The sequence below is a fragment of the Perissodus microlepis genome, chromosome 23, assembly GCF_051167445.1.
Source record: "Perissodus microlepis isolate ML-2025 ecotype Zambia chromosome 23, ASM5116744v1, whole genome shotgun sequence".
Taxonomy (NCBI): domain Eukaryota; kingdom Metazoa; phylum Chordata; class Actinopteri; order Cichliformes; family Cichlidae; genus Perissodus; species Perissodus microlepis.
The window spans coordinates 30,366,992-30,394,974 of NC_140482.1; the positions used below are offsets into that span (position 1 = coordinate 30,366,992).

General features: G+C 40.2%; 1 protein-coding gene across 1 annotated transcript; it reads left to right on the forward strand.

Moving 5' to 3' along the window:
* Nucleotides 1–27,932, forward strand: tprg1 (tumor protein p63 regulated 1). Its single transcript, XM_084921814.1, has 6 exons — nt 1–154; nt 296–558; nt 1,598–1,689; nt 5,005–5,181; nt 21,574–21,727; nt 25,516–27,932. The coding sequence occupies exons 2-6, from the start codon at nt 316–318 to the stop codon at nt 25,708–25,710; spliced, it is 861 nt and encodes a 286-aa protein (XP_084777940.1). The 5' UTR covers nt 1–154; nt 296–315; the 3' UTR covers nt 25,711–27,932.
* Nucleotides 27,933–27,983: the final 51 nt, after the last annotated feature.

The window sequence follows — 27,983 nt, forward strand, 5'->3', positions numbered from 1 at the left end:
TGCGCTGTCTGTGTAAATCGGATGTGCGCAAACGTGAGCGCTGCAGTCCGCCGCCATTCAAAACAAACACTGGGCCCGGAACAAGGAAGTCGTGCACCTGTTGCTCCTGCCTTACTGTACCTTTCCACACGTACTGCACCTTCTATAATCTAAGGTAAGAAACCTGTATTACCAGCTTCTAAGAATAACTCGACTTAAGTATCGATTCGGAAAAACTGCGTGCAGGAACCCGTCGCTGGGAAGGCGCCGACAGAATCAGATCCAGACACATCAGTATTCTGACTTCTTTTAACAGAAGAGTTGTGAAGCCTCATCATGGCAGACGCGGAGGATGAAGTAGTTAAAGGAAGTGAAGAGCAGCAGCAGCAGCAGGCGGAGGAGGAGGTTGATCTCAGCTCCTCTCCGACCCCTCCGGAGGACTCTCAGACAGCTGCTGGCCGCAAAGGGGACGCGCAGGAGCGGCCAGCGGAGAGCGTGGCCACCTCGACCCAGGGCCGTCACCTACTGGTGGAGCCCACCCTGGACCAGTTTAAACTAAGGAAGTTCTTCGTGTTAAGGGTAAAATATCATCAGCGTTTCCTCTTGACGCAAAGTGCTCCCAGTAATATGTCACACATTTCTGTAAGCGCACTGACTCCTGGGTTAGACTTTTATTTAGAATACTTTCATTTTTTAATACACTATCTTCTTTATTTACTATATTTAGGAGACACTACATATAATTTGTCATTTCATAGGACTCCATATGAGAAAGTAGCTCATCTGGCTCGAAGGAGCAAGCTTCTTCCTGGTTTTAATGCCGTACTTAACTTGTGGTTGAAACATGCCTAAGCTGTTTCCTGTCTGTGGCTTAAACTCATCAGCCCAGAGTGGGCCACACACCTGGGTAACATAATTAAAAACTTTCTTTTTAAATAATGATAAAGTATAAAGTGTGCAAAGGTTTCAACAGAACCATGTAAGTAATCTGTATAGCACCAAACATAATAAAGGTGAGTTTATGTTAGAAAAAAATGAGTATATAGGCTGGAATACCTTTTTTTACTTAAAAAAAAGTACCAACAACAAGCTGAACGTCATCAGCATCGCTAAGATTCTGTTCACTGCAGGCCTGTTGTTTTGGATTTTGATGCGAAATCAGTCATACCTGCCATGTTGCCAGGCCAGCTCAGCACCATCCTCAGATTACAGAATGACTGTCAAGAGCACCTCAATATGAACTCCTAATCTTTTCACTCTCTCCAGCTTGGCATTGAAATAATAAAACATAAAGTGCAAGACTGGCAGATCATTCAAAACCAGAAATGCTCACAGCTGACAGTGTGTTCTGCGCTGGAGTGTTCCCTCGTGTGTTCAAATACCTGACTTACTCACATTTCTACATGCTTGGCTCTCTTCGTTCGCAGACATTTTTCACACGCCCGGGCTTCATGCTTGTGTTTATTGTGATTTCGTTTGACACGCACACACGCTGACATTTTACTAGTCCCAGCTGCACATCTGCCTCAAAGATTACCCCTTAAGCTTTCTGTGCACACGTTGTGATTGTCACAATGGAAAATTAGAAAGTGACACCCGTGCATTTCTGTCTCCTCAGCCTGGCACTCTGAATCAGGCCATCAAAGACGTTGAAGCTCTGGTGAATGAGGAGGTAGATGGCAGCGTTCTCAGCATTTGGCTGATGGCAGAGTGAGTTCATAAGATCATGTTCTGTTATACACCTCCATGTTTGAGTGTGCCGCGCCTTGTGCGCCAAGTTAAAACCTTTTACCTTTACCCTCAACCCCACACCATCACCCACATTTAGCATTTAGAAACACTATTAAACATTTAATAAAAGGCTAATAATTCATTATAATATAGTAGTACACTTGTACTAAAATAATTTAAAAGTCTTTTTTTGAATGCATTTGTTTTGTTATAACCAGACTGGACAAAAGAGGTGGCACCAAATGAGTTGTGACTAAACATAAGTTTGTTTTCCTGGACTAAAAGGGAAATAAACCCACAGTAGAAACCAAGTCAAACAAAGTAAAAGAGGTCATACATTAAAGAGCAGAAAGGAAACATGACACCCAAAGTGCTGCAACATGCATAAAAGGATGAGTTCCGCTAGTCAGGACTGTTTGCTTTAACCTAAGCCTAAGTCATTTGTAAAATCCATTTAAATGTTGTATCAGCTTTTACGTTTGAGTTGTTTTTATATATCAAGGTCGCTCGTTCATTTTCCCAATGGGCCCATGAGAAGCTGGGGCTGTTGTGGAGGGCCGCACAAATAATCTAAACTCGATTCTGCTCAATATTCATTTTATTTATTGATAAGCTTCTTGGTTTTTGCTCTCTACAGCAGTCCCAGTTTCTCACAGAGCCCTTTGTGAAAATTAATTACCCATCCCTGATAATCGATGACTGAAAACACTAGAAAAAATGAGCAATTTCATATTGTGTTCATTCATATGAATTCATTCAAATCATATTCTGTTCTGTCCTGATCTAGCTAACTCAAACTTGAACACAGGTGTATTCCAGTTACTGTCTTTGAGAGAACGATGTGATCGATTTACTAGTGGATAGTCCATTTGCACTTATTTTGGAAGTTCAGTTGCTGCTAATTCGCTAGCCTTTCTTGTCTCGCCACACGCAGGTTGATCAGCTGGCTGTGGCTCAGGAGGTAATGCGGGTCATGCACCGATTGAAGGATGGTGGTTTGATCCCCGGCTCCTCCAATCTGCATGCCAAAGTAGCCTCAGGCGAGATACTGAACCCCGAGTTGCTCCTAATGCGCTCATCAGAATGTGAATGTGTGGGGTTTTTCCATCTAAAACACTTAGACGTAGGAAAAAGCTGATATTTTATTTTTGCTATATTTCCAAATGTTTCTGTTCTCATCAAAGCCAAAAAAAAAACCCCTCGAATACCTCTTAATCTCAAGCAGAGATAGTGATTGAACGCAGAGCAACACAAAGTGACTGCAAGACATTTACAAAGTGCACTCAATGTGATGTCAGGTTGCATCACTCCTGCACAAGCTTTCAGGAAACATTTAAAAGGCTGGCCATGTGAGAATGAATAATGCATCCCAGTTTATGCAGTTCTGGGTACATATACACACACACACACATGCACGTTAACGCCTGTCCTACATTTGGCCCGCTGTTATCATGGCCATAGAAGCCAGCGTAGGACTTCAAGAAACAGAAAGAGTGCATCATGTGGTAATTTTGCGACTCTGCTGCAGAATTTGCCCCAAGGGAGGCTGAAGACTTATGTCAGCAAAGCATGAGAAATTCCTCAAATTTGGCTTAGCTGAAGGTTGTCACTTGCTTTACAAAGAGTCATCTCAATTGCTGTACATTTCTTATAATAGGGCCATCTTTTAAAAATACACTAGGTGGTGTTTAAAAATGAGAGAAATAATGTTAGTTACACTATTTTCCATCAGTTAATTTTCAGAAAAGCCCCGGAAGATTCTTTAAGTTACTTAAAGACATACTTTACATACTTTGGGTAAATCTGGGCAATTAAATGCTTCTTTTGATTGTCCAGAGATAAAACCTGGTCTGTCCTGTTTTCTAGCTGGCTTTACTTTTAGCATACATAGATCTCATTGTCTCAGGATGGACTTGTGTCTTTTTCCAATCTTCATGATAAGCCAAGCCATTTAGAAGCCACTGTGCCTTCATATTTAGCTTAGAGTTGTATGCAACCATATTTCTAAAGGGGCGGCAACCAGCAGCAATGTGGCAACCAGAGATAAAGACATGTCTGGGAAATTGTGTGAATTGTGGTAATGATAGATAGATATTTATCTCAGTTTTAAGCAACGCAGTTGAGCTCATTGATCAGCGGCCGCTCACCAACTCCTTTGAGATTTTAAGCTATGCTAACAGTCTGCTAGCTGTAGCAAAAGCTAGTGGAAAGAAAACAAACAATTTTTCAAAATGTACCCTACCAAACAGTGTGCAGGGTCCTGCAGAGGTACTTCCTGTCGGTTTCTGTCCTGACCAACAGTTTGTTTTGTCAGGCTCGAGTGCTTAACAGCATGTCAGCCCACCCACAGTGTGACTGTGGATCTCTGCATCACATCTGTAGCATGCTTGCTGCCCGTGCCCAGTCAAGGTTAACTCATTTCATCAGCACAGTCACAGCTCTTCACCCACACCTTTCTATAAAGCTTTGACTGTTCAGTGAACTGTCTTCTCTGGCTTACGGATGCCAGCAACAATCAGGAGTGTTTCACTCTGAGGTGACCACGTGCGCCCAGCTCAGTGGGCTGTAAGAAAGGGAGCTTCTCCGAGAGAATCCATGCCACCACGAATTAGCTGTTCGCACAGCGGTGAGGGATGGAGTGTGTGGATGTATGTGTGTTTAATGATGCTTTTTTTGTGATTTCAATTGGTACTGCAAACATTTTTGGAAACATTTTGAGGGCATAAAAGAAAGCCCATTTTTCCAGTAAAAATTTAGGGCTTCAGAAATGCTTACATCCATATTGTATGATTTTTGCCCAGGGCATTTTTATTTTACTTCGTGAACTGTAAGAGTACATAATTGAGCAGCTCTACAATATGTGTGCATGTTAACTTTATATGACCTCCAGAATTCCAATCATTTTTGGCTATTTTTGCTTGTTTTTTAAACTTGCTGATGAAAAATGTAAAACATTTCATTAAGTGTTTTGAAAGGTTTTTAGTGAAGTAATAAATGAGTGAGATTGATTTTCTTGTTGCTGATGCTATTTCCTAATGCTGCAATGCTGCTAATCCATCTTTATAGCAGGTGAATAAACAAGTTAGTTTACTTTAAGAAGACTATGACGAGTCAGTGAAAGCACAATAACTTAAGAATACCTTTTGTTGGGAGCGGTTTGAGTGCTGACATTGTAATATTTGAATACTGAAGCTGAAATATTTTTTTATTTAACATTTAAAAACCTGCTTTTTTCTGTTCTGTTGTTCTTTTGGTGACAGTTGTTCTTGCTCACACACTGTTTGGTTGTTTCAGAGTGGATCACTGGAACAATGAAAAGGAGCGCATTGTTCTCATCACAGAATTCTCTCTCCTGGTCTTCAAGTACGACTTCATGATGTTCAACTGTGACCAGATGCAGAGGATCCCGCTTAACTTTGTGGACCGCATCTCCCATGGCACCTTCAGCTTCCCAAAGCGCTCCCTGCTGGAGTAAGTCCGCTCATTTTGTCCAACAGTAAAATGTGCCTTCTAAGCTTTAAGCTTTAAGATTCGAGTCACTGAGTAGGGTTAGTGGACTGTAAAAATGACATTCAAAAACAATACGACTGTCAGTTGATTACTAATGCTTATCATCTACAGTGTGCAAAAAACCCACCCCTCATTTCTTTACATTTTTCTGGAAAATTTAAATGAGGTGCAGGGATTAATTGAAATGTGCAAACATACATGGAAATACTTTACATAAGGCAAAAACAGTGTTTGTACTATCCGGCCAACCTTGAAAGTCAATATTTAGTCTGACTTTTATTCGTCAACACAGACTGAAATTTGTTATTCAGCTTTTTTGTCTTTTCTTTAAGTAGTCTTCTTTTAGGTAGGCTTCTTAAAGGACAATCAAAGCTCTTCTTTGGATGTTGGATGCCTTTTGTTTTTTTTTCTCTATCATGGTGATTCCACACTGCTAAAACAATGTTGAGGTCTGGGCTCTGTGGAGGCCAGTCCATGACTGTTAGTGCTCAATTGTGTGTTTTTTCTATTCAGGTATGTCTTACTTGATTTATTGATTAGCAAGAAAGCACAAGACAAGGCTAATCAAAAGGTATTGGCTGAAGCATATGCTTATTATGCCAACCCTTTTAACAAAAGGTACTGCATTGGTAGTGTGTTTAAGATCATTTTCATGCTAAAAATTAAGCTGTTGCCAATCAGATGTTTTGCGGATGGTGTTATCTGTCCATCCATTTGCTTCCGATTATCCTTTTCAGGGTCTTGGGGGCGCTGGAGCCTATCCCAGCTGTCTTAGGGCGAGAGGCGGGGTACATACTGGACAGGTCACCAGTCTGTTGCATGGCTAACACATAGACACAGACAACCATTTGCACTCACATTCACACCTATGGGCAATTTAGGGTTTCCAATTAGCCTATCCCCACTAAGTGCTTGTCTTTGGACTGTGGGAGGAAGCCGGAGTTTCTGAAGCGAACCCACGCAAACAGGTGGAGAACATGCAAACTGCACACAAAAAGACCTCGGCCTGATAGTGGAATTGAACTCAGGACCTTCTTACTATGAGGCAACAGTGCTATGGTGGATCAAAATCAAACCATACTTTTCAGCTGTTGTTATTTCATCAGTTTTGACAAGATTTATCTGAAACACAACCCAAACCACGACAGACCATGTTTTACAGATGGCTCTCTGTACATGCCTACTATGATTTGAACCGAAAATGTCAAATTTGGCTTTATCTCTCCATCAGACCTGTTGTTACTGGCTTTCAGTCCAGTTCTTGTGTCATTTTGCATTCCTCAGCCTTTTCTTCCTCTTTTCCTTCCTTAGGAATGACAGCTGTAAATTCTGCTGAGACTATTTCTGATTAGGCTTCTGTGAACCGTTGCTTCCTGTTTCTTAAGGACATGACTTTACGATACTGTATGCTATAGATAGTTTCTTAGGCCTGAAACTTCTTTTTTTGTCCTCCACTTGCCCAGTTTTCTTTTTTTATCGGTTCAGCTAAATTAGAAATTAGAACATAAAGTAGTGGTTCTGGTGTTTAGTGGTTTACACGTTTGCCTAACAAGTGAAAGACCTTGAATCTAATATTAACAAGGCCATTTCATGTAAAACAAATTTGCCAAATCATACATGCGGAGCTACCTGGTGTGGTGAGCCTTTGTGAATAACAGATCAGCCAAAGTAGCTTTTTGCTATTAACGAATGCCCAAGGATGCAATTTGAAATCGTTTTTTGCTAAGTTGTCTGATTTGTTTGGGTTAGTTCAGTGAAAAAAGATCAAATAAAACCTCTGAAAATTGTCAGATGCAAGGACTGGACTGAAAATTGGAGAATAAGCAGCTAATGTCCATAGAGTAACTGAAAAAACAGAAGAACTATTGCTCAAGACCATTTAAAAAATGACTCCTTGTCTTGGTCCTAGGAAGCAAAATAAAAAGAAAAGGGGGAGCTCAAGAAATGTCCTGTATGCCTACAAATGTTTGGAGGAATTTCACATTGGTATTTAAACAGAGCAAACAGCGGTGTTAATTAAAGAAAAAAGCTTTTACTGTACAAAATCAAATGGGATTGTGACGGTCATTTTAGTCCCTAAACTAGTTTGCTGACTTCAGGGTTAAATGCAGAAGTTTAGAGTGTTGTGGCTCTGAATCATAACCACGAAAGCTTCCTGACACTACATTAAACTACTCTTTGTGGGGTTTAGTCGGTCATTAACAAACGAAAATGTCTGCCTGGAGAATTATAAATATTAGCTCCAATTATCTTCACTCTGCTCTAATTTGTTTCACAAAGCTCAATTCCCCGTGAAGAATAAGTCCCTTTGCTTCATCATTAACCGTTACGCCTTAACGTTAAACATGCCCGGTCACATTTGTGGCCGGTCTGTAATCATCTCACAGCTGATTTTAATCTAGTATCATATAACACGGTGTCAAATTTAAAGAAACGTTAGAAGATGTAGGAGAAAGTGTGAAATGTGCGCGGCGGATCGGTGCAAGGAGCAAATGGGGACAGCGTGGATGGCGAGAGTGTTTGCAGCAAGGTTTTTGAGGGTAAGGAGTTGCAGAGCTGTCACTTGGAGCTGTCACTTAACTGATTAGTGGCAAAATTAATGCAGTCCTTTCATCTAAACCTTTTAAAGACGGCTCAGGGGATACCAAACCAACTAAAACTAATTTGATGAATAAAACGTAATGTGCTGTGAAGAGCTTAGAGAGCGCGGCCTTTATTGGAGGTTTTATCTCCGCGCGTTACATTAAATTATACATAAAATGCTCGTGGAAGCCACCCGGGAGTCCGGCAGTAAAGAGACGGTTTCAAATGAGAAAGACTGGAGCCTCAAACATTTCCTCTTTCTGTCTTCATCTTCAGCACTCCTTCCCTTTCATTCCCCGTCTTCCTCTTCGTCTCTCCCCCAGGAAGTGTCTTCTTTTTTTTTGTCTAGGTCGTTCCTATTTTGAGAGAAGCCGATCTACAGTAATGTTCATGTATATATGGAAATGAATCTTCCTGCTTCGCTCCTCTTTTGACGCTTCACGAAAACTTTGTTTCCACACGACACCTTAATACGAGGCCGGCTGGGGAGATGAGCTGCAGTGTTAATGATTTGTTTCTGAGTGATGGAGGAGCTCAGTGGCGAACAGAGAAAAGACAGAGCCAAAGTCATGACGTCATGTCCCCATAGCTCCTCTATGAGTTTCTGTTCACTCGAAACATGTGTCTCGCTAACACCCCAGGGCTTATGGGAAATGGTGTTCACTGAAGGTTGCATAAAACATGAATTTAATAAAAATAAACCACAATCTTAGGCGACTACAGTCGTATTGCGAAAGTCTTTGTTGCAGTGCTTCTGTGTGGAGCCGATGTCCAGAGGAACACATCCATGTGACCTGCAGTACATATCTGGCTTAAGCCATTGGTTTTTGAATTGTGTCGTGCCTTCACATCTTTGGACACAAAACAGAGCTGTGAAACTATTTAACTGTGATCTGCTGCTGGCAAATTGAATGCAGGTGTTCTAGTTACTTCCTGTGCATTTAAAAAATCACAAACAATAATGCGGGGAAGTAATGATGGTGCAGTTTGCAGCGTTGTCGCCTTGCGTCTTACATCAGGAAGGTTCCTAGTTGGAATGTCTCTGCTCTCCCTATAACAGACTAACCCAAAGTCAGCTGGGATTGCTTCCAGCACCTTTCTAGAAACCCTTGAATATATAGGTGGTCCAGAAAGTACTATATGTGTGGGTGAATTAGGGTGACCAGATTAAAAAATGCTGTAGTCATCGTTCCATCCACTGGGATACAAAGTGCTCGCCATATGTTCACTGCATTTACTTAACGCAGGAGCTGGGAAAATTACATTCAAATACCTGCACCTATTTGTTTGCATTGTCTGTTGGGATCTGCTCACTATAGTGTAAACGAGCTTTGGATGGTCAGTATGACTGGAAAAGCACCCTTTAAATGCCTGTTGGTTCACATTCCCTTATCAGGAATATGCAATGCTCCACCTCCGTCTGCAATGTTGATCCCACCCAGCGGGGCTGCATTAATCAAATACAAAGGCTTCTTCTTCCTTTATAAATCAAAAAGCTCACAGAGTGATGAAACAATTCTTTTACTGACCTAGAGCAGAGAAATTCTGCTACCTGTGTGATTTTTGTGCTGTTATTCTTCGAGGCAGCCGCAGCGTGATTTGAATGCTGACAGTTGTTATCTGACCACTTGATGTCAGTGTGCACCCTTGGTGAAGGGAAGGTTCAAGTCAGGAGCACGCCACATCACATTTCTTCATGTCATGTCATCATGGATGATGATAGGATCACGTCCAAACCCCTTTCATGGTATGGGATACGGCTCTGGCAAAAAATCAGCACATTGTCTGACCGCAGTGAGGCAGTTTGTGGCATTAAATGTACTACTGTCGGCTACATTTCTATATCAAAGGCACGGCATCAGAGAGATGACATCAAAGGCTGACTCTTTAATTTGATTATTTCCATTTTTAGTCTGATTGCCTAAAAGTAATAATACAATTAAAGTTCCTGAGTGAAAGCACTTCTCTTAACAATTGACCTCAAGTGTTCCCAACCTCCTCAGAAATAAGCACATTGTGTGTGTAGTACCTCTTATTTGTGTGTGTGTGTGTGTGTGTGTGTGTGTGTGTGTGTGTGTGTGTGTGTGTGTGTGTGTGTGTGTGCACCCCACCAGTCTCCCAAAACCTTGATGATGTCACTGGAAACCGTGGAGGGAGTGTCAGTATTTTTAGTCCTGATTATTTTGTTTCCTTCACACATTCTCCAGGTGCACCCGTGAAGAAAAAGCACAGTTTCTTCCGCATCTGTGGGGAAAGATGTGTTTTAAGTGCCTTCTTTCCAAACTGTCTAGACAATCTAATTACCCAGCACATCATCTATTTTCTTTATTCCTGTCTGAGAGAGCTGGGTGTGGAGGTTTAAAGAAGCCCCGCTAGAGGTTGCTTCAGTAACTGTTGTAAGAAAAAATATATATTTAAGAGGGCTAGAAGTAATCCCAGCTCTGCTCTCCTTTGCTTCTCATCTGGTCGGATACTTTTCTCTCTATAAGGCTTCAGAATGTGTGTAGCCAACTATTATTTAGCCCCCATCTTCATCTGCTCAAGTTAGTTTTAATAAATAAAATGCTTCTTCACTCATACAAGCGAGGTAATTAACTTGTATGTTACAGATGAATGGTGTGTTAAACGTCTTTATTCTGCTTTTAGGCTGTAGTGAAGTCATTCGACCACACCTATACAAACTAAAGCAGCATATACATTCAGACAGCAGGTGGCAGTCAGTACAAAGTAGGTACTTAATGTATCATCAGCAAAATACACAGTTGCAGACCTCATGAGATGAGCATTAAGTGAAAGCAGCTGCAGCTGTTGTAAACCAAAGCAGGCTAATTCCATATATTTGTATTATAGCTCAGCTAGATTTTTCAATCTGTACATTTATCATAAAGAAAAATAAGAAAGTCTTTTGAACGTTACCTTTTGAACTCAAACTTGATGGGCAAATGTTCTATAGTTAGTCACATAAATAGAAATTTGCAAAAATTGGAAGAGGAGTGAGGTTTTTCACATTTGTATCAGTAAAATTACGGAGAAAAGTGTTAAATAAATTTGTGCAAGTGCCACAGTCAACATCAAGTATGCAGTAAATGTTTGCTGAGCTTGCATGGTCCACCAGTGGATCCTTTATTTCCATTAAGGTGAAGTTACGGTGCTGCAGACATCTTTTTTTTGGTCTATGGTGTTGATGCTATGAATAGGTAGAATTTGGATTCATTGAAAAGTGAACAGGAAAGAAAACAGAAGCAGAGTTCACCACAGACACAAGAGAAGCACTAAAAATATCATGAGCTGGACTATCAACTCATTACCAGGACCAGGACTTAGGAATGTGTTCAGTCTGTAGTCTGTTTAGATCAAGCTAAACAGTAAACCTGAAACACGTGCAAAAAAGGTTCAGTGGGCTTTGCCATAATTGCACTTTTAAAAACACAAACTGTCCTCTGCATAAAATGCAAAATTAAAAAACAATCAGATTTGAATTTGCACAAGTGAAACAAAGCCCAGCAAAATCACATACGTAACTGTAAGAATATAATGCCTAGCTTTGTAGCTCTACCTGTAGTGCAAGTCTTGTTCCAACTGTAAATACAACAGGAAACAAACAAGCTAAGAAGCCCAAAGCGTAAATGAGGAGCAGAGTGTGTATGCAGGTTGCACCCGTGGTGTACAGTATGAATTAATAAACGGCAGTAGACTCAGACTCATGGTTTGGGGCAGGCCGCTGTAAATTCAGACACCTGGGGAGCAGCTTTCAGCCTGTGGACTCTGCTTTTTCACGGTGGAAACATCATTGCCAACAGCCTGCAGCTATGATATCGCAGCGTATCCACGACTGTATGTACAGTATCACGGCTGTGTGTTTTAAGCTTCAGAGGTTGCATAAGCAGTCTGATCATGTGTGCAGCTCAATTCCCCATCTTCTCTTTGTTTTTCTACGTACCGATCCACCTTTGCTTTTCATCTGTTTTTAGTCCTTTCAGTGCAACCTTGTTTGATGGATACATCTATGGATGGCTGACAAACCCGCAGGCTGTGTTGAGCAATCAGACCAGATTTGTTTATGTGCTCTTAGACAATGTGGGACACTTGCCATGATAACTGGAGCTGGGATTGATATTTATCTTGCATGTTGACTTATGAGTCCGAAGCGCTTGAAAGCCCAGTGAGGAATTTATCGTCACCTGCCCTAAAGCTCAGAAAACAGTGCTTCTCTTAGGCATGTGTGCATTTTGTATAAACACTGTGTATTAAGTGGAACTGCAATGGGAAGGTCAGGGAAGGGTGGATTTCCCCAGTTTGACCTTTTTCTCGCCTTTATTTTGGTGCAAACCTTGAATCGGCCCTGATTGCCTGTTTTTCCAGTTGTGTGATTCGGTGGCTGTAACGAAATGAGGTGCAGTGAAAGTCCAACCCCAGCTCTGCCAAATAAACACAGTGAAAACTTCCAAGGCCTCTGGCTGGAAAGCCTAGCCCTGCTCTGCCTGTTTGGGCTGGTCCCTCTCACAGTGATAGCTTACCTGTGGAATTCTCCAAAGCTTTTTTATATCCTCATTGATACTCGGGCAATAGGTGCGCACTTTTACAAAGGGCAGTGTGTACAAACCTAACTCCACCATCCTCACCCTTGGAGCTGAAATATAATCAGTCTTTTAGGCTGGGCTTTGCTTTTGTGCCATTTTTTCTTTTTCTACCTGCACAACATTTGCTCAGGAGGAGGCACAAAGTGTTCAGCAGCCACATTGTCATTTTGAAAGCACTTGTGTAAACAGGGCTAGATGATTGCATTATGATGCAGCCCCTCCCTGGGACCGTGACATATCAACAGCTACACCACTATTGTTTAGCCTCAGGTGTTTAATTCTGGTTGGCAGGAAGTGCTCTGTTGCACAAGGCATGTGGTAAAATGAGCACATAGGCATGACAGGTCATTAAGGAAATGAGAACACTGTTGGGAAATCATCTCCATCCTGATTTATTTCTCCTCTTTGTCGCCTTTTATTATATGCAAACCAGCAGGTACGTTTGCCACCAAAAACTGCGACCACTCACGCCACCTTGAGCCGTGACAGCCGCTGACAGAATCGCAGGATCCGTCTCAGGCTGCGTTCTACAGTTGCACTTTGCAAGCGACAGTTTGCAGTTTTTATTTAGTAAATTGCGCAAGTTGCCTCTTGAAATCTGTCTTCACTTCAGGGTCTCTGCACGGTGTTGAACACTGAAAAAACCCGAGTGTTTGTGCTTCCACGCATCCGTGCTACTTAAGCAGCGATGAGTCATGTGTGGGTTCAGTGTTATTTCATACCTGATTGTCAGTGTTAAAAATGTGCAGAAGGTTAATGAGTTAAATCCACAGTGTGGTGCAAATCGTCACAGGAATCTGTGATAGCGAGGGTGGTGTGTGGGCATTTGTCTTATCTCCAGTGATCATATCTGCCTTCCAAGAAAAAGTGAAAAACACATCAGCTGCATATAAACAACATTACAAAAAAGCGTATAAATATAGTGTTTAACAAAGAAACGCTAAAAGTTGGACTTGGAAAAATTTAATACAATGGGTTTTTTTTTTCAGGAATATCTTCCAACATCATAAAAGAAATCTTTAAACCACAGTAGACCAGCCATTGCATTAGACACTAACCCCAACAGTTATACAAATAATCAAGCCATTAAATGTTTTACTTTCAGATTCAAAATGATAACTAAATTTCCATTCAGTTCAATTTTATTTATATCATAGACCTTACAAAATTAGAGGGAAAACGCCCAAACCTCCCTCAGACAATATCAGTTTCATTTATTCCAGCATCAGCTTGAAAACAGATTTTTTTTTTTTAACAAAAACCCTAAAAACTGTAACGAGATCCCACATTTTACACAAAATAACCTCACACTATACCTTCAAATGACTCAGATCCAAAAGTACTTGGGGCAGCATCTCTCCCCCACCCAAGAGTGAGCAATCCAGTGGTTTCCAGCAGAAAACCTTGGTGCTGAGATGGGTGATGGGGACCAACAGATGGGTCAACTGGAATGCAAGAATTGTACTAGGAGGAAGAGAAAGATTAGTCTTAAGCTTTCACAGTCTTACACAGTCTTATCTATTTTCCAACTCTGACCTGTGGTCATGAGATCTGGATGAAGACCAATAGAATAAGGCCACAGGTACAGCGCCGTAATGAGGTGGGGCTCAACCTTGGAAATAGAATGAGGAGATCGACCATCTGGTGGAAAATCATAGTAAATTTACTGCTTCCTCTTGTTTAGTGGAGCTAGTCGTTTTTCGGGTATTTGACAAGGATTCCTCCTGCACACCTACCTATGGAGGTTATCCAGGCGGGGAGGTTATATATCATCTGGCCTAGGAACGCCTCAGGATCCCCGAGGAGGAACTGTCAAATGTTACTGGGAAAAGGACGGCTGGAATGCTACCATGACGAGTCTTTGGTTCAGGAGAAGATGAATGAATGTATGGATGGTTGGATGATTGGCAGTAACTTCTTCCATACATTTCCAACAGGCAAACTGAGCATAGCTTTAGTTCTGTGAGGTCACAGAGTTAATCCAAGCCTGCAATCCCAACCAATCATCTGATGGATCCTCTCATGTCCTTTTGGAAAATGCAATACAGGGTGCACTATGCAAGTTGTCTTAGCCTGCCTACAATTTTTTGGTGGCCCTGCAAACAGGTTTGCAACCCACCCCAACCTCAGCTCCTCTGTTTCATTTCTTATTCGTGCCATCTTTGACTTACTTATTTACTCTGTGTCATGAGGGTCTTAATGCTGTTCACGGTGCTTTAGGCTTTCAGTGGGTGTTTGTGTGAAAGTGCAGTTAATCCCAGAACTAAAACCACCAAACATGAATGACCGCAAGTAAAGACTGATATTGTTTTGACTAAAGCAGTCTTCACAGAGCTTCTGGTCTTCTTTCACTTTTGGTTACCTTCACTGTGTAGCTGTTTATGTCTTGCTTTCACGTCTTTGATTTATTGTGTAATGCTTTATGTGTAGTGTTTCTAACTTGCATGTCCTGCAGAACAGGAACCTTCTGCAAACTAGTTTAAACTCTAAAATGTTACCTGAACTTCTCCTGACATAAAAATGGTGATGCCACCATTTTTGCTTTTGTTCTACGGACGAAATGTTCTGAAGAAAAAGCAAAACATATACAGCAGTTAATTCCCCGCTGCTTTTCTTCTTAATTATCTTTAGAAGGATAATGAAGCTGCTGCAACAGTATTCTTTTTGTTGTTCAACCGCAGATGCAATTGTGATGGATGGAGTAGTCAAACCTGTTGCAGCAAGTTTGTCAAGCCACTGTTTTGAGTAAATGTTTATTTGGTACCTGCTGCGTTAAACAGACACTACAAAAAAACAGGGATGGTTGTGTAGCTGGTTTTGTATGTATGGTTATGTAAGTCCCTCAACTGTGTTCTAGTTCAGTAGGTCAAATAAGCTCAAAACAACTCTGTTGCAATTACTGCGCAAGTAGATCAGACTTTAAAAAATAAATGTTCATGCCTTCATTTCTTAATTATGTAGGCCCAGTGTTAACTCCAGTACCTCCTCTCTAAAGCTGCAGTTCTGCCCACCTACAACACCATCCGATTTTTACATTTTTAAACCTTTCTTTATCAGACCGCATACATTCTGCTCTGAATCAATTATCTGGGCTTTCACAGTGTGATGGTCTCGCCTCACCTTTCAGCAAATATCGGGGATCTTATGCCTCCTGTTTATCTGCTAAATGATCTTTCTTCCTCCTCACACTGCAAGAAAACACTTTAACTCGCTCATTAAAGTGGAAGAACATCTGTAAGTAATGTTTCCTTTAAATAAACCATCACTTACCAGAGACTGAGACTCAGTGTATCAACCTGCATAATAATCTGAAACACATTGTTTTACTTATTACACCGCAGTAATCACATTATTGGCAAATTCAGTCGCCACAAATACTGTTGCTTTACATCTATTCTTCTGCTCTAGTCGTGCATTTTTCCAAGCAACGCGCCATCAGAGAGATTTTAGTGCTGCGGGGAACACTGTTACTCCTCCGTGTTCGCTGAGGTAACATCAGGGGTTAAAGCGGGATTTGGCAGGTTGGAGCCACCTGGGTGCAGCAGGGAAACAAAACATACACCCAAAATAACTCCAAATTATTTTGTACTGTGACATCCAGTAGAGTTTTTCTTGGAGCAGCGCCTTTAACAATAATCAGGTGTTTAATTTGTTCTCCTGTCTCACCTCTCGTCTTCGCAAAGCAGCAAATTAATTTCTTTACTAATTAAATACTTAGGAGAGAAGGAAATGTCCCTGGATATTTGTTTTTTACTCCTAGATGTGAAGAAAGGAGAACAAATGTAGGTGTCGGATCTGTACAAAGGAGAAGATCTCAAAGAGTAACATGCAGCATCCTTGTTAATTGCCTTAGCTCTGCTGTATCTATGTTCATGAGCCTTGGGCCACTCGGAAATATAACCCGAGATTCTAAAAGATATGTGTAAGCTTTTTGCTATTGATGTTGTTTTTTTAAGCTTACACTTAAATTTTCATTTCCATGGATATCTCAAAACGTTACCAGGTGTTTTTCACAGAGGTTTTGAAATGAATGAAGTCATGTGTAAATTTTCTTAGATATATTTATGATTTGATTTGACTTTCTGAAAGGTGCAGAGGGGCTGCGTGGGACTCTCTTTGACCTTGTTCCTTTTGAGTAGTAGCAGCAGTACTATTAGTGAGTCCTCTGTAGCATTGGATGGATAAACAGCAAACAGAGAATTATGGCGATCTTTGCAAAACGTGGAGCAACACTACCATCATTTCAAAGATGGGATCTGTGAGTGTTTAGACGTCTGTTTGCTCTCAGTCTTCTGAGGTTTCATTAAACAGAAAATATATGACTAGAGGGCTTTTTCATTAAAACCTACAGTATTTACTTTAGAAGGACTAAAGAAAGAACAGCAGAATAAAGAGAATATGATGAGCACGCTGTGGATTACCTCTGAGCCTGGCAAACATGAGATTGCCCTCACATTAAGTATTTACCTCGAGGACAGATCAGTGCAGATTTGTATTATTCTAACGTTGTTAATACGAAACCAGCAGGTCTGCTTGTCCCCTTTAGGGACATAAGTGAAACAAAATGATACACGAATATGTAGGAATTAAATATCAGAAGGTTGCTATGTGTTTTATTTGTGCATGTAAAATGTTTACTGTACAGTGTTTGTCAGGTTTTTTTGGGTACACCTCAGAGCTTTATTTGTTTTTTGAGGCAGATTATTCATCAGCTAAAAATCACTGCAGTAGATAAAATCTAATCAGAACAAAAACTGTTTGTTTTTTTCAGTTTAACAGGCTAATTTGTTAAGAAAATAACTTTTTAATGCTTGATAATAATCTAATTTACGGATTAATACAACCCACTTCCTCTACAACACTTGATATCCTGTTTGTTTGCTTTTAATTGAAGGAGTAAAAAACTGCCGATATAATAAAAAACAGAAGTTTAATCTATATTACTTTAAACCTTTTTACATTGTTTCAGAGCTAACCAGTTAGCTTAGTTGCAGATTATGTTATAATATATCTTATTAACAGCAATTTTGATTTTGATCTCAGCGTGTCACAGATTTCTTTTTTATGGTCATCTTCTACACAAAGAACCTCTAATATGATGGAGAACTCCAACCCTCTGGACTTCCTGTTTCACTGATCTAACCTACGTGTGACCATGAAGACAACAGCCTGCTGTACGGCAGTCCAAATTAGTTTAGCCTAAACTAAACTACTGTACAATTCCTAGTAGGGCTGTGCGATATGACCAAAATCTCATATCCCGATATAAGAATTCTATCGTCCGATAACGATATAAATCACAAAAATGTAACATTTTCTGTAAATTCTGTGAATCTCGAGCAGCTCGACTTGCGGGAAGTGTTTCCAGCTGCGCGTCATGTAGCTGGAGTCGAGTGTTTTAACCGATGCATGAAACGATACATTTTTAGACATAAATGGTAACAGCCGCCGTTTTCTTTGTGAGTATTTATTACACGGCGTGCTGCGGGGAAAAGCCTGTTCTAACGTTTATTTTTTAGCACCTGGCGGCTCTTTTTTACTTCTCATCCGTAAATAATCTGCTCTTTCACGTGATTCAGTTTATTTTGAAAAGTCTCAACGGGATCTTGAGCTTTATTGTGAAAGGTTTATGTGGAACATAAACAAGCGGACACGCGATGCTGTTACCGTCGTTGTTGCTAACCACAACGCAAAAAAACAGGCGCTTGTCCATCCCTAGTGTGGTTATATAAAATATAAGAGAAAGAGAGAACTTTAAGAAATTAATATAGCCACTACAGTGACCATCAAAATATATATCGTTATATCGAACAGCCCTAATTCCTAGCATTTTCATTGGATAGATGATTACAATTCAATTTGTTTTTCAAATTATTTCAGAACATGTAATAACCAGATAAATTCAGCGGCACATGATGTTCCCATCCATGAAAAATCCAGAATGTCAGCTTAGTTTTCAGTTTATCAAATGTCACTTAAAACAATCTTTCATCCTCCTCTTAGATCTTTCTCCATCTCTTTTTTTAAAACTTTTTTCTCCCTGGAAAATTCAGCAGCTGGACCATCGGCTTGCAGGCAGATGATGATCCAAACAGAAACAGTTTGTGTGTTTGCTGATTTTTTGCTAAACTGTTTGAAGCACCGCACTGGAGATTACCTGCCACTCTGCACAGAGCTATTCCATTTATGCTCCTTCCACTTTCATTTTTTGTTTTTAGTAAACTAAAATTTTGAAACATGCAAAAAAAAAAAACCCCAAACATTTATTTATTTTCTATAAATTTTTAAACTGTAACTGAGAGTTGATACAAACTCCACTAGGTTTACTAGAAACTGCCAGTTGATCGCTAAAAGGACAGAATTAATTGGCTGATTGACAGGTCAAACCCCACCCCCCAGGTGCGTGAGGCTGCACTGAGCTGAGGATTTCCCCTCACAGCTGACAGGTTTACTGGTTAATGATTTTGGATAAAATTTATGCTGTTTATTTGCATCTTATGCAAGAGAAATGTGTGATAAACATTTTTCAGATACAGTTCTGAGAGATATTTGCAGACAGTGAAGCTAAGATAACAAACATTGGAAATATTGGAAAGTCCAGTTGTTCTTGATGGCGTCATTGCTCGGCTGTTTTTGTGTGTAGCCGGGATTCGTCACATATGCTGAATTTCCACAATCACAATTTTATTGACATCTGCGTGCATGAATGCGTTGCAGGGATGAGAGACAAACACTGTATATGGTATAAGCGGGACTGTGGGATGACTGTAGCAAGTGTCTCCACACCATGAAAAATAAACCTGCTTGACATTATTTTGTATTTAACTGACCATCAGATTTGACTGAAGGTACTGGAACACAATTCTGGATCATTTTCTCTCACTTTATCCTCGGGCTGTGTGCCTATGAAAAAGAGAAATCAAGAAAGTGTGACTGAGGGTTCTGGTCCACCGATTGCTGAGTAAAAACACCCCTACGGCTGACATGATTCAGTATTACCCAGCCCGAATGCAGTTAATGCTCATTTGGCTTGATTAGGAACTTTAACACTATTTACCTCAGTTAATTCTTCGATCTTAAATATGATCAACCTATCTCTAATAATCGGCTATGTACCACAGGCCTTCAAGCTGGCTGTGGTTAAACCTTTACTCAAAAAGCCATCTCTAGACCCAGCAGTCTTAGCTAATTATAGGCCAATCTCCAACCTTCCTTTCATATCAAAAATCCTTGAAAGAGTAGTTGTCAAACAGCTAACAGATCATCTGCAGAGGAATGGTTTATTTGAAGAGTTTCAGTCAGGTTTCAGAGCTCATCACAGCACAGAAACAGCTTTAGTGAAGGTTACAAATGATCTTCTTATGGCCTCTGACAGTGGACTCATCTCTGTGCTTGTCCTGCTAGACCTCAGTGCAGCGTTCGATACTGTTGACCATAATATCCTATTAGAGCGATTAGAACATGCTGTAGGTATTACAGGTACTGCACTGCAGTGGTTTGTATCATATTTATCTAATAGACTCCAATTTGTGCATGTAAATGGAGAGTCCTCTTCACACACTGAGGTTAATTATGGAGTTCCACAGGGTTCAGTGCTAGGACCAATTCTGTTTACATTATACATGCTTCCCTTAGGCAGCATCATTAGAAGACATAGCATACATTTTCACTGCTATGCAGATGACACCCAGCTCTATCTGTCCATGAAGCCAGATAACACACACCAATTAGTTAAACTGCAGGAATGTCTTAAAGACATAAAGACCTGGATGGCCGCTAACTTTCTGCTTCTTAATTCAGATAAAACTGAGGTTATTGTACTCGGCCCTGAAAATCTTAGAAATATGGTATCTAACCAGATTCTTCCTCTGGATGACATTACCTTGGCCTCCAGTAACGCTGTGAGGAACCTTGGAGTCATTTTTGACCAGGACATGTCCTTCAAAGCACATATTAAACAAATATGTAAGACTGCTTTCTTCCATTTGCGCAACATCTCTAAAATTAGAAATATCCTGTCTCAGAGTGACGCTGAAAAACTAGTTCATGCATTTATTACTTCCAGGCTGGACTACTGTAATTCATTATTATCAGGATGTCCAAAAAACTCACTGAAAAGCCTTCAGCTAATCCAAAATGCTGCAGCAAGAGTACTGACAGGGACTAGAAGGAGAGAGCATATTTCTCCTGTTTTGGCTTCCCTTCATTGGCTTCCTGTTAAGTCCAGAATTGAATTCAAAATCCTGCTCCTCACATACAAGGTCTTAAATAATCAGGCCCCATCTTATCTTAATGACCTTGTAGTACCATATCACCCTATTAGAGCACTTCGCTCTCGCTCTGCAGGCCTACTTGTTGTTCCTAGAGTATTTAAAAGTAGAATGGGAGGCAGAGCCTTCAGTTTTCAGGCCCCTCTTCTGTGGAACCAGCTTCCAGTTTGGATTCGGGAGACAGAAACTATCTCTACTTTTAAGATTAGGCTTAAAACTTTCCTTTTTGCTAAAGCATATAGTTAGGGCTGGACCAGGTGACCCTGAATCCTCCCTTAGTTATGCTGCAATAGACGTAGGCTGCCGGGGGATTCCCATGATGCATTGAGTTTTTCCTTTCCAGTCACCTTTCTCACTCACTATGTATTAATAGACCTCTCTGCATTGAATCATATCTGTTATTAACCTCTGTCTCTCTTCCACAGCATGTCTTTTATCCTGTCTTCCTTCTCTCACCCCAACCGGTCGCAGCAGATGGCCGCCCCTCCCTGAGCCTGGTTCTGCCGGAGGTTTCTTCCTGTTAAAAGGGAGTTTTTCCTTCCCACTGTCGCCAAAGTGCTTGCTCATAGGGGGTCATATGATTGTTGGGTTTTTCTCTGTATCTATGAAGCGCCTTGAGGCGACTTTTGTTGTGATTTGGCGCTATATAAATAAAATTGAATTGAAAATTGAAATTAAAACCTGTAAGCAAAAAAATTAGTGTTTTTTTAAGTGTCACCTGTAATTGTCACCTGTAAGCATCTACGGTATCTGTCTCTGTTTGTGCAGTGAGGCAGCGAAGCATGGCTCCCAGCGCAAAATAACACAAGGACTTATTTGTTTGAATGCAGCCCTTTTATCACTCATCTGATGAAGGTTCAGTCGGTTGTCACTGGCAGAGGAGAACACTTTTTCATGTTTGTGTTTTGGTGCGTTTTCAGGAGAAACGGAGAAGGGGTGCGAGTCTTCTGGGACCGGCTGAGAGAGCCTTCCTTTACCTCCAGGTGGAACCCCTTCGCCACCGACTTCCCCTTCATCACATTCACGTACCACCCCGTGAGAAAGATCAGCGATGTCTTCACTGCTCTCACTGATGTAAGTTGATTAAGCATGCATGGATCTCTATAGAGGTTCGCCACAAATCTCACACACACAAAACATTTTCCAGTTTATCTCGTGATGTAAGTAGATGTGGTTTATTTGGAGTTTATTTCCAGTAGCAGTGTCCTGGTTATAGAATATATTGACTGGACTGGTGGTTGCGCATTGGTTCTATGCAGTGCTTTGCATGCTTTTTGAAGCATCCCCCTGTGTAGCTTTCAGTCTGTACCCTATAGACGTGGGTCCAAGCACTGCACCTTCAATTCCACGTAATCTTCTTTAATCTTAATGTAAACATTTTCCAATAGGAGCTTTTCCTGTGAAGGCTGGCACAGGGTGAGGACTCAGATTTCTCAAAACAGTTCAAGTGTGCAGCAGCTGCATGACTCCCTTCTGTGAGTGCAACATACCTATTTGTAATTTGGATGAACTGATCCATCAAGTGAACAAAAATGAAACCGTGTGCTGGGAGTCATTGTCTGGCGAAATGAGTCAGCACTGCGAAATGACTAGCTGGAATTAGCCATCAGATAACACCTGATGTGCAATTCATCATTTTCAACACCTAATGAGCTACTGAAGACAAACACCCATCTGAATCTATGCAGGGGTTAAAGTTGAATTTGGCAGGTGGAAGAATCCTAACCCTCACCCCTAGTTAATAGAAGCCAGTGGAATTTGTCAAGTGAGGCGAAACTGATCTAATCTAAGAGTGAGCACAGACACCACAACTTGTTCTTCACCACTCCAACACATTGCATTACTGCAGATTACAGTACCATGCACGGGTCTCAAGTCATCCCTCATTTCTATGTATTTTACTTCCAATCAGCCATACTTACTCTTTTAATTTAAAAGTGGTCCAGAGCAGTCGTTCTCCAGGCTTTCTAATGGTCCTTCTTTGGACACTGGCTGCTTTTTCACTCATTTTGGTTCCAATCCTTGTCCCTTGTCCCTTTTAAAAGTGACAAATCAAAGAACAGTTTTTAGAAAACTTTGTTAATCCACCTTATCACTGACCTATGAATCATTCAAACACAAAAAAGCCGACACATAACAAACAGCTTGGCAGTTTTAAATTGTAAAAACGGTCTCCTAACAGCAGTTTGTTGTGAATTACATTTGATGGTATGAAATCACCAGATAATACCAGCAGCACATCGTGTCCTGATGCGCTGTCTGATTAATAAAGATCTGTAAAAGGAATCGCTTTAAATTTACAGCTCATAAAATGTGAGTTCTTAACTTGTGCAAATAATCTCTCAGGTCTCTCCCGCGTCCTTTCACTCTTGCATCTTTCCCCATCTCTGAGTTGCATTATCATACATTAACATTTTATTTATCAAATACAGCCTCTGTACTTTCAGCTCACTGACAGGCTGTATATAAAAGTACACAGAAGCATTTGTTGAGCTTCATGAAACGTTGCATTTGAAATTCCTTTCCACTTCAAAACAAGCTGCTTGGTTTTATTTTCACTTCTGCATAGATTAAGAGTTACAAAAAATAGTGTTGTGACGCAAGGTTATTGACTTCTGCGTGGATGAACACATGACGGATGAAAAGGAGGGAAAACGTCATTTAAAGGTGTTGGAACGGAAACTTAAACGACTGGATTTTAGGTTTCAGGTTAGGGAGACCCTTCGCGATGACACTGAAGAGCATTAAGGGGAAATTTGTGCAGAACTTCAGCATAAGATGTTTATGGGCAGATACTACAGACGACGTAATGTGTGGCGAAAATTAGAGGATGGGTTTTTTCTCAGCATATGTCCCATATTGTGTTGAGTTGTCATGTCAATACAGTCAATGGATGCGATTTAGAGTCTTTAATATTTTATATCGCTGACAAATCCAGCCTTTTCACAAACGTGAGTATATTTCCGATTAAACATCTCACTCTTTATTAAGATTTTGCCATACAATATCATTCTGGCTAAATCAATTGATAGATTTTCTTTCAGTTAGCATCAAAACAGCCCTTTTATTAGCACCATCTGGCCTTTAACCTCCTAGGACCTGGTGTCCACATATGTGGACATCACATTTTTGGTTATTTAGCCCAAAATACTCTATTTTGCTCTACAAGGGCCTGATATCCACTTACGAGGACATTATGCTGCTACTGTTCTATCAAAATTTTAAACGAATATCCTCATATGTGGCTCTTATTTGTCTTAGAAACAAAAATAAGGTAAAAAAAAAAAATCTGGTAATTCTTTGTTTTTACATTCATCGGGTCCCAATCAGCCCAAATATCAAAGAGAAATTAAAAATGCATGCCGTGGAAGAGTTCAGGTCTTAGGAGGTTAAACTAATTAAAACACATCTTCCAGGTTGGAACATTGTGTTCTCAGCATGTTTTCACTGTCTTCTAGTTGCTTGTTGTTTGTTTGAGGGTATTTTAGATCACTTGATTTCATTTATTTATTCTTGTCTTATTTGTTTTAATGCTCTTAGACACTTGGGTTTAATCTCAAGAGATTGCTGTTTAAATCAACGTTTAAAAAAGAAGTTCAGAGAATGCGATAGAGTGAGATGCAGAAAAGGTTAGATGTTAATAAGACATCAGTTCTTTTACTTCTTTCACCCCAGGGTGAAAAGCTTCAAAGGGAAATTGCTGCACCCACATATTGCGCTATTACTCACGCATTTACTCAGGTAGGAGTCATCAGTGCAGTCACAGACACAGCCAGGAGTTAGACCCAGCCTTCACAACTGGTTTGCTTAACAGTAAACCTGTTGCAAACAAGCTCCACCTAATTAAAATAAGTCTAGTTTAATTTTTGTCTGAGATATTCAAGCACAGATTATCTTGTGCCTACAAACTAAAGGAGTCTGAGCCTATTGTAGGACAACTAAGGGATGGTTCTCCTGAATCCAGACTGGATAGTAATAATGTTCTACGTGATCATTCAGTATCTAAGGAGAAGGCTTTGTGATTAAACTTTGGATTTTAAAGGAAACCAATGAACAGAAACTAATATCGGACAAATGTGGTCTGTCTTTCTTACCCCTTTTACTTCTCTCACTGCAGCATTTAAAATCAACCGAAGTCTTTTTAGAGAGCTTGTACAACAACCTGATAATGAATTACAATAGTTCAGCCTAGAAGTAACAAATACATGAGCTAGTTAGTCCCAGTGTCACTCTGAGATAGGATATGTAACATGATCAGTATTGATACTGGTCAGATGAAAAGAAAGCAGGGATTATGTTCCTGAGGGGTTTTTTTAGGGAGAAATAGAAGAAGCTTAGTTTAGAAAATTCATTAAGACATGTCCATAGTTTAATCAATTGATTTGTCATCCTGCTTAATGTATAAACATAACTGGATATCATCTGCATAGCTTTGAAAATTTATGATACATTTTGTAATATTATCTTAGAGAAGCATGTATATTGTAAAAACGTATGAGTCTCAGCACTGAACCCTGTGGAACTTTATGTGTAAGGAAGACTCCTGATTTACAGGAACAATCTGAAATCTATTAGGCAAGTTTTCAGCATTTTATTATATTTCAATCTAATAAATGACTTTTTTCTGTCCTTAAAAGGCTACATATAGTCCTTTGTAGTAAAAAAAAAAAAACATAAGCAGGATTTGGGTGTTTGGTGATATAAACAAAAAAAAAATTAGCTGATTCTGAGGGGGTCAGTTGGAGGCAGTTAATGTTTTTCTTTTTTTTATCCTGGAATGAACCACAAAGCAAAAAAGTGTGCAGACAGCAAAGTGCTCTGAATTCTCTGTATTTCTGATTTTCCTGTTCTCCGGTCCACAGGTCGAAAAGTTTCGTGAACAGCTGAAGGATGCAGCGCAGAAAGTCCACACCTTGAAGCCGGTTCCCGGGAAAGCCAATGGCGTGCTGGTCCTTAACCAGCCCATTCAAATCGAGGCCTATGTGGGCTTCATGTCTTTCCTGGGGAACGAAAACAAACTGGGCTACTGTATGGCTCGAGGAAACTTGGGCTTCTAATCTCTTTAACATTTAATAGAATCATACTGTTTGCTCTTATTTATAAGCCTTTAATTCATGTTAATTTGTTTACAGGCAGCTCATATTTTACAAAGATTGGCAAGAAAATTCTTTTTTTCGTTTCACATGTTTTTTAGTACGTTTAATGTGAGCTTCAAACAACTGCGTGATCACCCCCACTGCTTATTACCAGTGTATGGTGTCTGAGCGCTCAGAAATATCCACATTTCAACACCGCTCTTCACTGGATGATGGATCCCCCGCTGCTCTCAAGGAGCTTTGTATTTGCTCCTCAGTGATATGGTAATTCAACTCTTTTGCAATGAGACTCCTTTCTTCCACCCCCGGTGTCTCTGCTAAAAGCTCATTCCCATGCCATTCAGCCCCTTAGAGATTCACTGGAGCATTGGGCCGCATTTGTCAGCTTAGTTTTATCATTCACATGTATTTTTGCAGTGCATACAGTCCTGGAATTTCCCCTTGATTTGTGTGTTTACCGTACTCTCTGCCTTGATTGGCATTATGTGTTTGTCAGGGTGGAACAGAAATAAAACAAAAGTGGTATGAAGCATGCAGCTCTCTTTATGCAAATTCCTGTACACTGCTTGTGTTTTTGTTTTGTTTTTTTAAATCATGCAGTTAGCTTTACCTGTTTAAGGGGAGTTAAGTTCCAGTGGGTTTAGGAACAGCAACACTACAGCAAACAACTACTGAGAACTTACATGAACTCCTTCCACCTCATCCTCTGAGATTCAGGGAGTTGTTTGTTTGTTTTAAACACCTGTAGTATATTAATAAAGGCGTGCAACATTCTATTTTCAATGTTAATGACTCCATATTGTAAAGTATGACTTGCATTAGCATGTGAACTAAAGGTATATTACACTTCTCTGCAGTTGCTGTGTTTTCCACTAGTGGGCGATGTCATGTGTAGTACATTAGTTGCTACCCTCACCTCTTAGCTATAGACGTTCTTCTTTTTCATGAATCTCATTGACTAAGTTGACTCTGGTCTGGCCCATCACTTAATTTTGGATAAGACACAACATGTAAATAAGGCCACTTTAGGGGCACTTTGGGGGGGTGACTACACGCCACCGCATGATTGGTCTGCATATAGTTATGGCAATGAGTTTCTATAAATGTTTTGCTGTTATTTTGATTTTTGCAAGTAAATTAAACCCCTTAATAAATAATAAAAATATTTTAATAAAATCTTGGTCATTTTCCTTTTGGGGGGAAAGTTGAAACCCTTTTTAGGGGGTGCGCTAACCTTGATATTTCTTAATTCTGGAAATTTGAACTCCTTTTTAGTTGAGACTTTCTTTCTAAGAAACTAATCCCATTAGTAAACTGTTACAGTTAATGCATGACTGTCTAACCCCTTTGAATTTCTCATGCATATGTGTGCACTTTAAGTCATTAAAGAAATAATAGTTCTTCCCAATAACGATGGCAGATACCATATAGAAAGGTAATCATCATAGCAATAGGAATAATTATACTTACATTAAATGGCTATGGGGGTATGTCTCACATTTTTGTTAGTTAGGACCAGAGATGGGCAGTAACGCGTTAGTAATCCGATTACTTTTTTCAGGTAACGAGTAAAGTAACGGATTACTATTGCAAAAACGGTAATTAGATTACCGTTACATTCCCGTAGGAACGCTGCGTTACTAAAACCGTGATTTTTTTGCGAGAATGTCTCATGACAGTGATGTAAGCGAGTGCGACGTTCGTGACAACAGCTGTGTGCAGATCAACAATGGGTAATATATCGAGTGCGGGAGAGAGTATGAGCATGCAGCGTTTAAAGCGTGGAAGTACTGACCTTACTTTGAGTTTGATTCCATAAAAAGTGACAAAAACATTAGTGTCTGTTGTGCGTGGGGAGAAAACTTCTTTTTACAGCGAAAAAAACCCCCTAAACCTCCGAGCAAGCACCGAGTGCGCTACCACGTAATGGGAAATTCACAGAGAAACTCGCAAATTCTTCAACTGACCGCTGCGGCACACCTGCACCAGGGCAAACCTCCGCCTACCCTACTCCTGCTTTACAGGTGAAAATACAGCAACAGGACCGCTAGTCTTTGATTTTATTTATTTTCTGCTGTGTTTTACTTGCATCTATTTGAGAGAGTGAGTGTAAACACAAAAACCTATTTGATTTTATGTGCTGGAATGTGCAGAAAATAGTTTTAAATGTTAAACAAATTTCTTCCAGTCAGAGAATGTTGCATATAATTAAATTTTTGCTTGATGCATAAAGT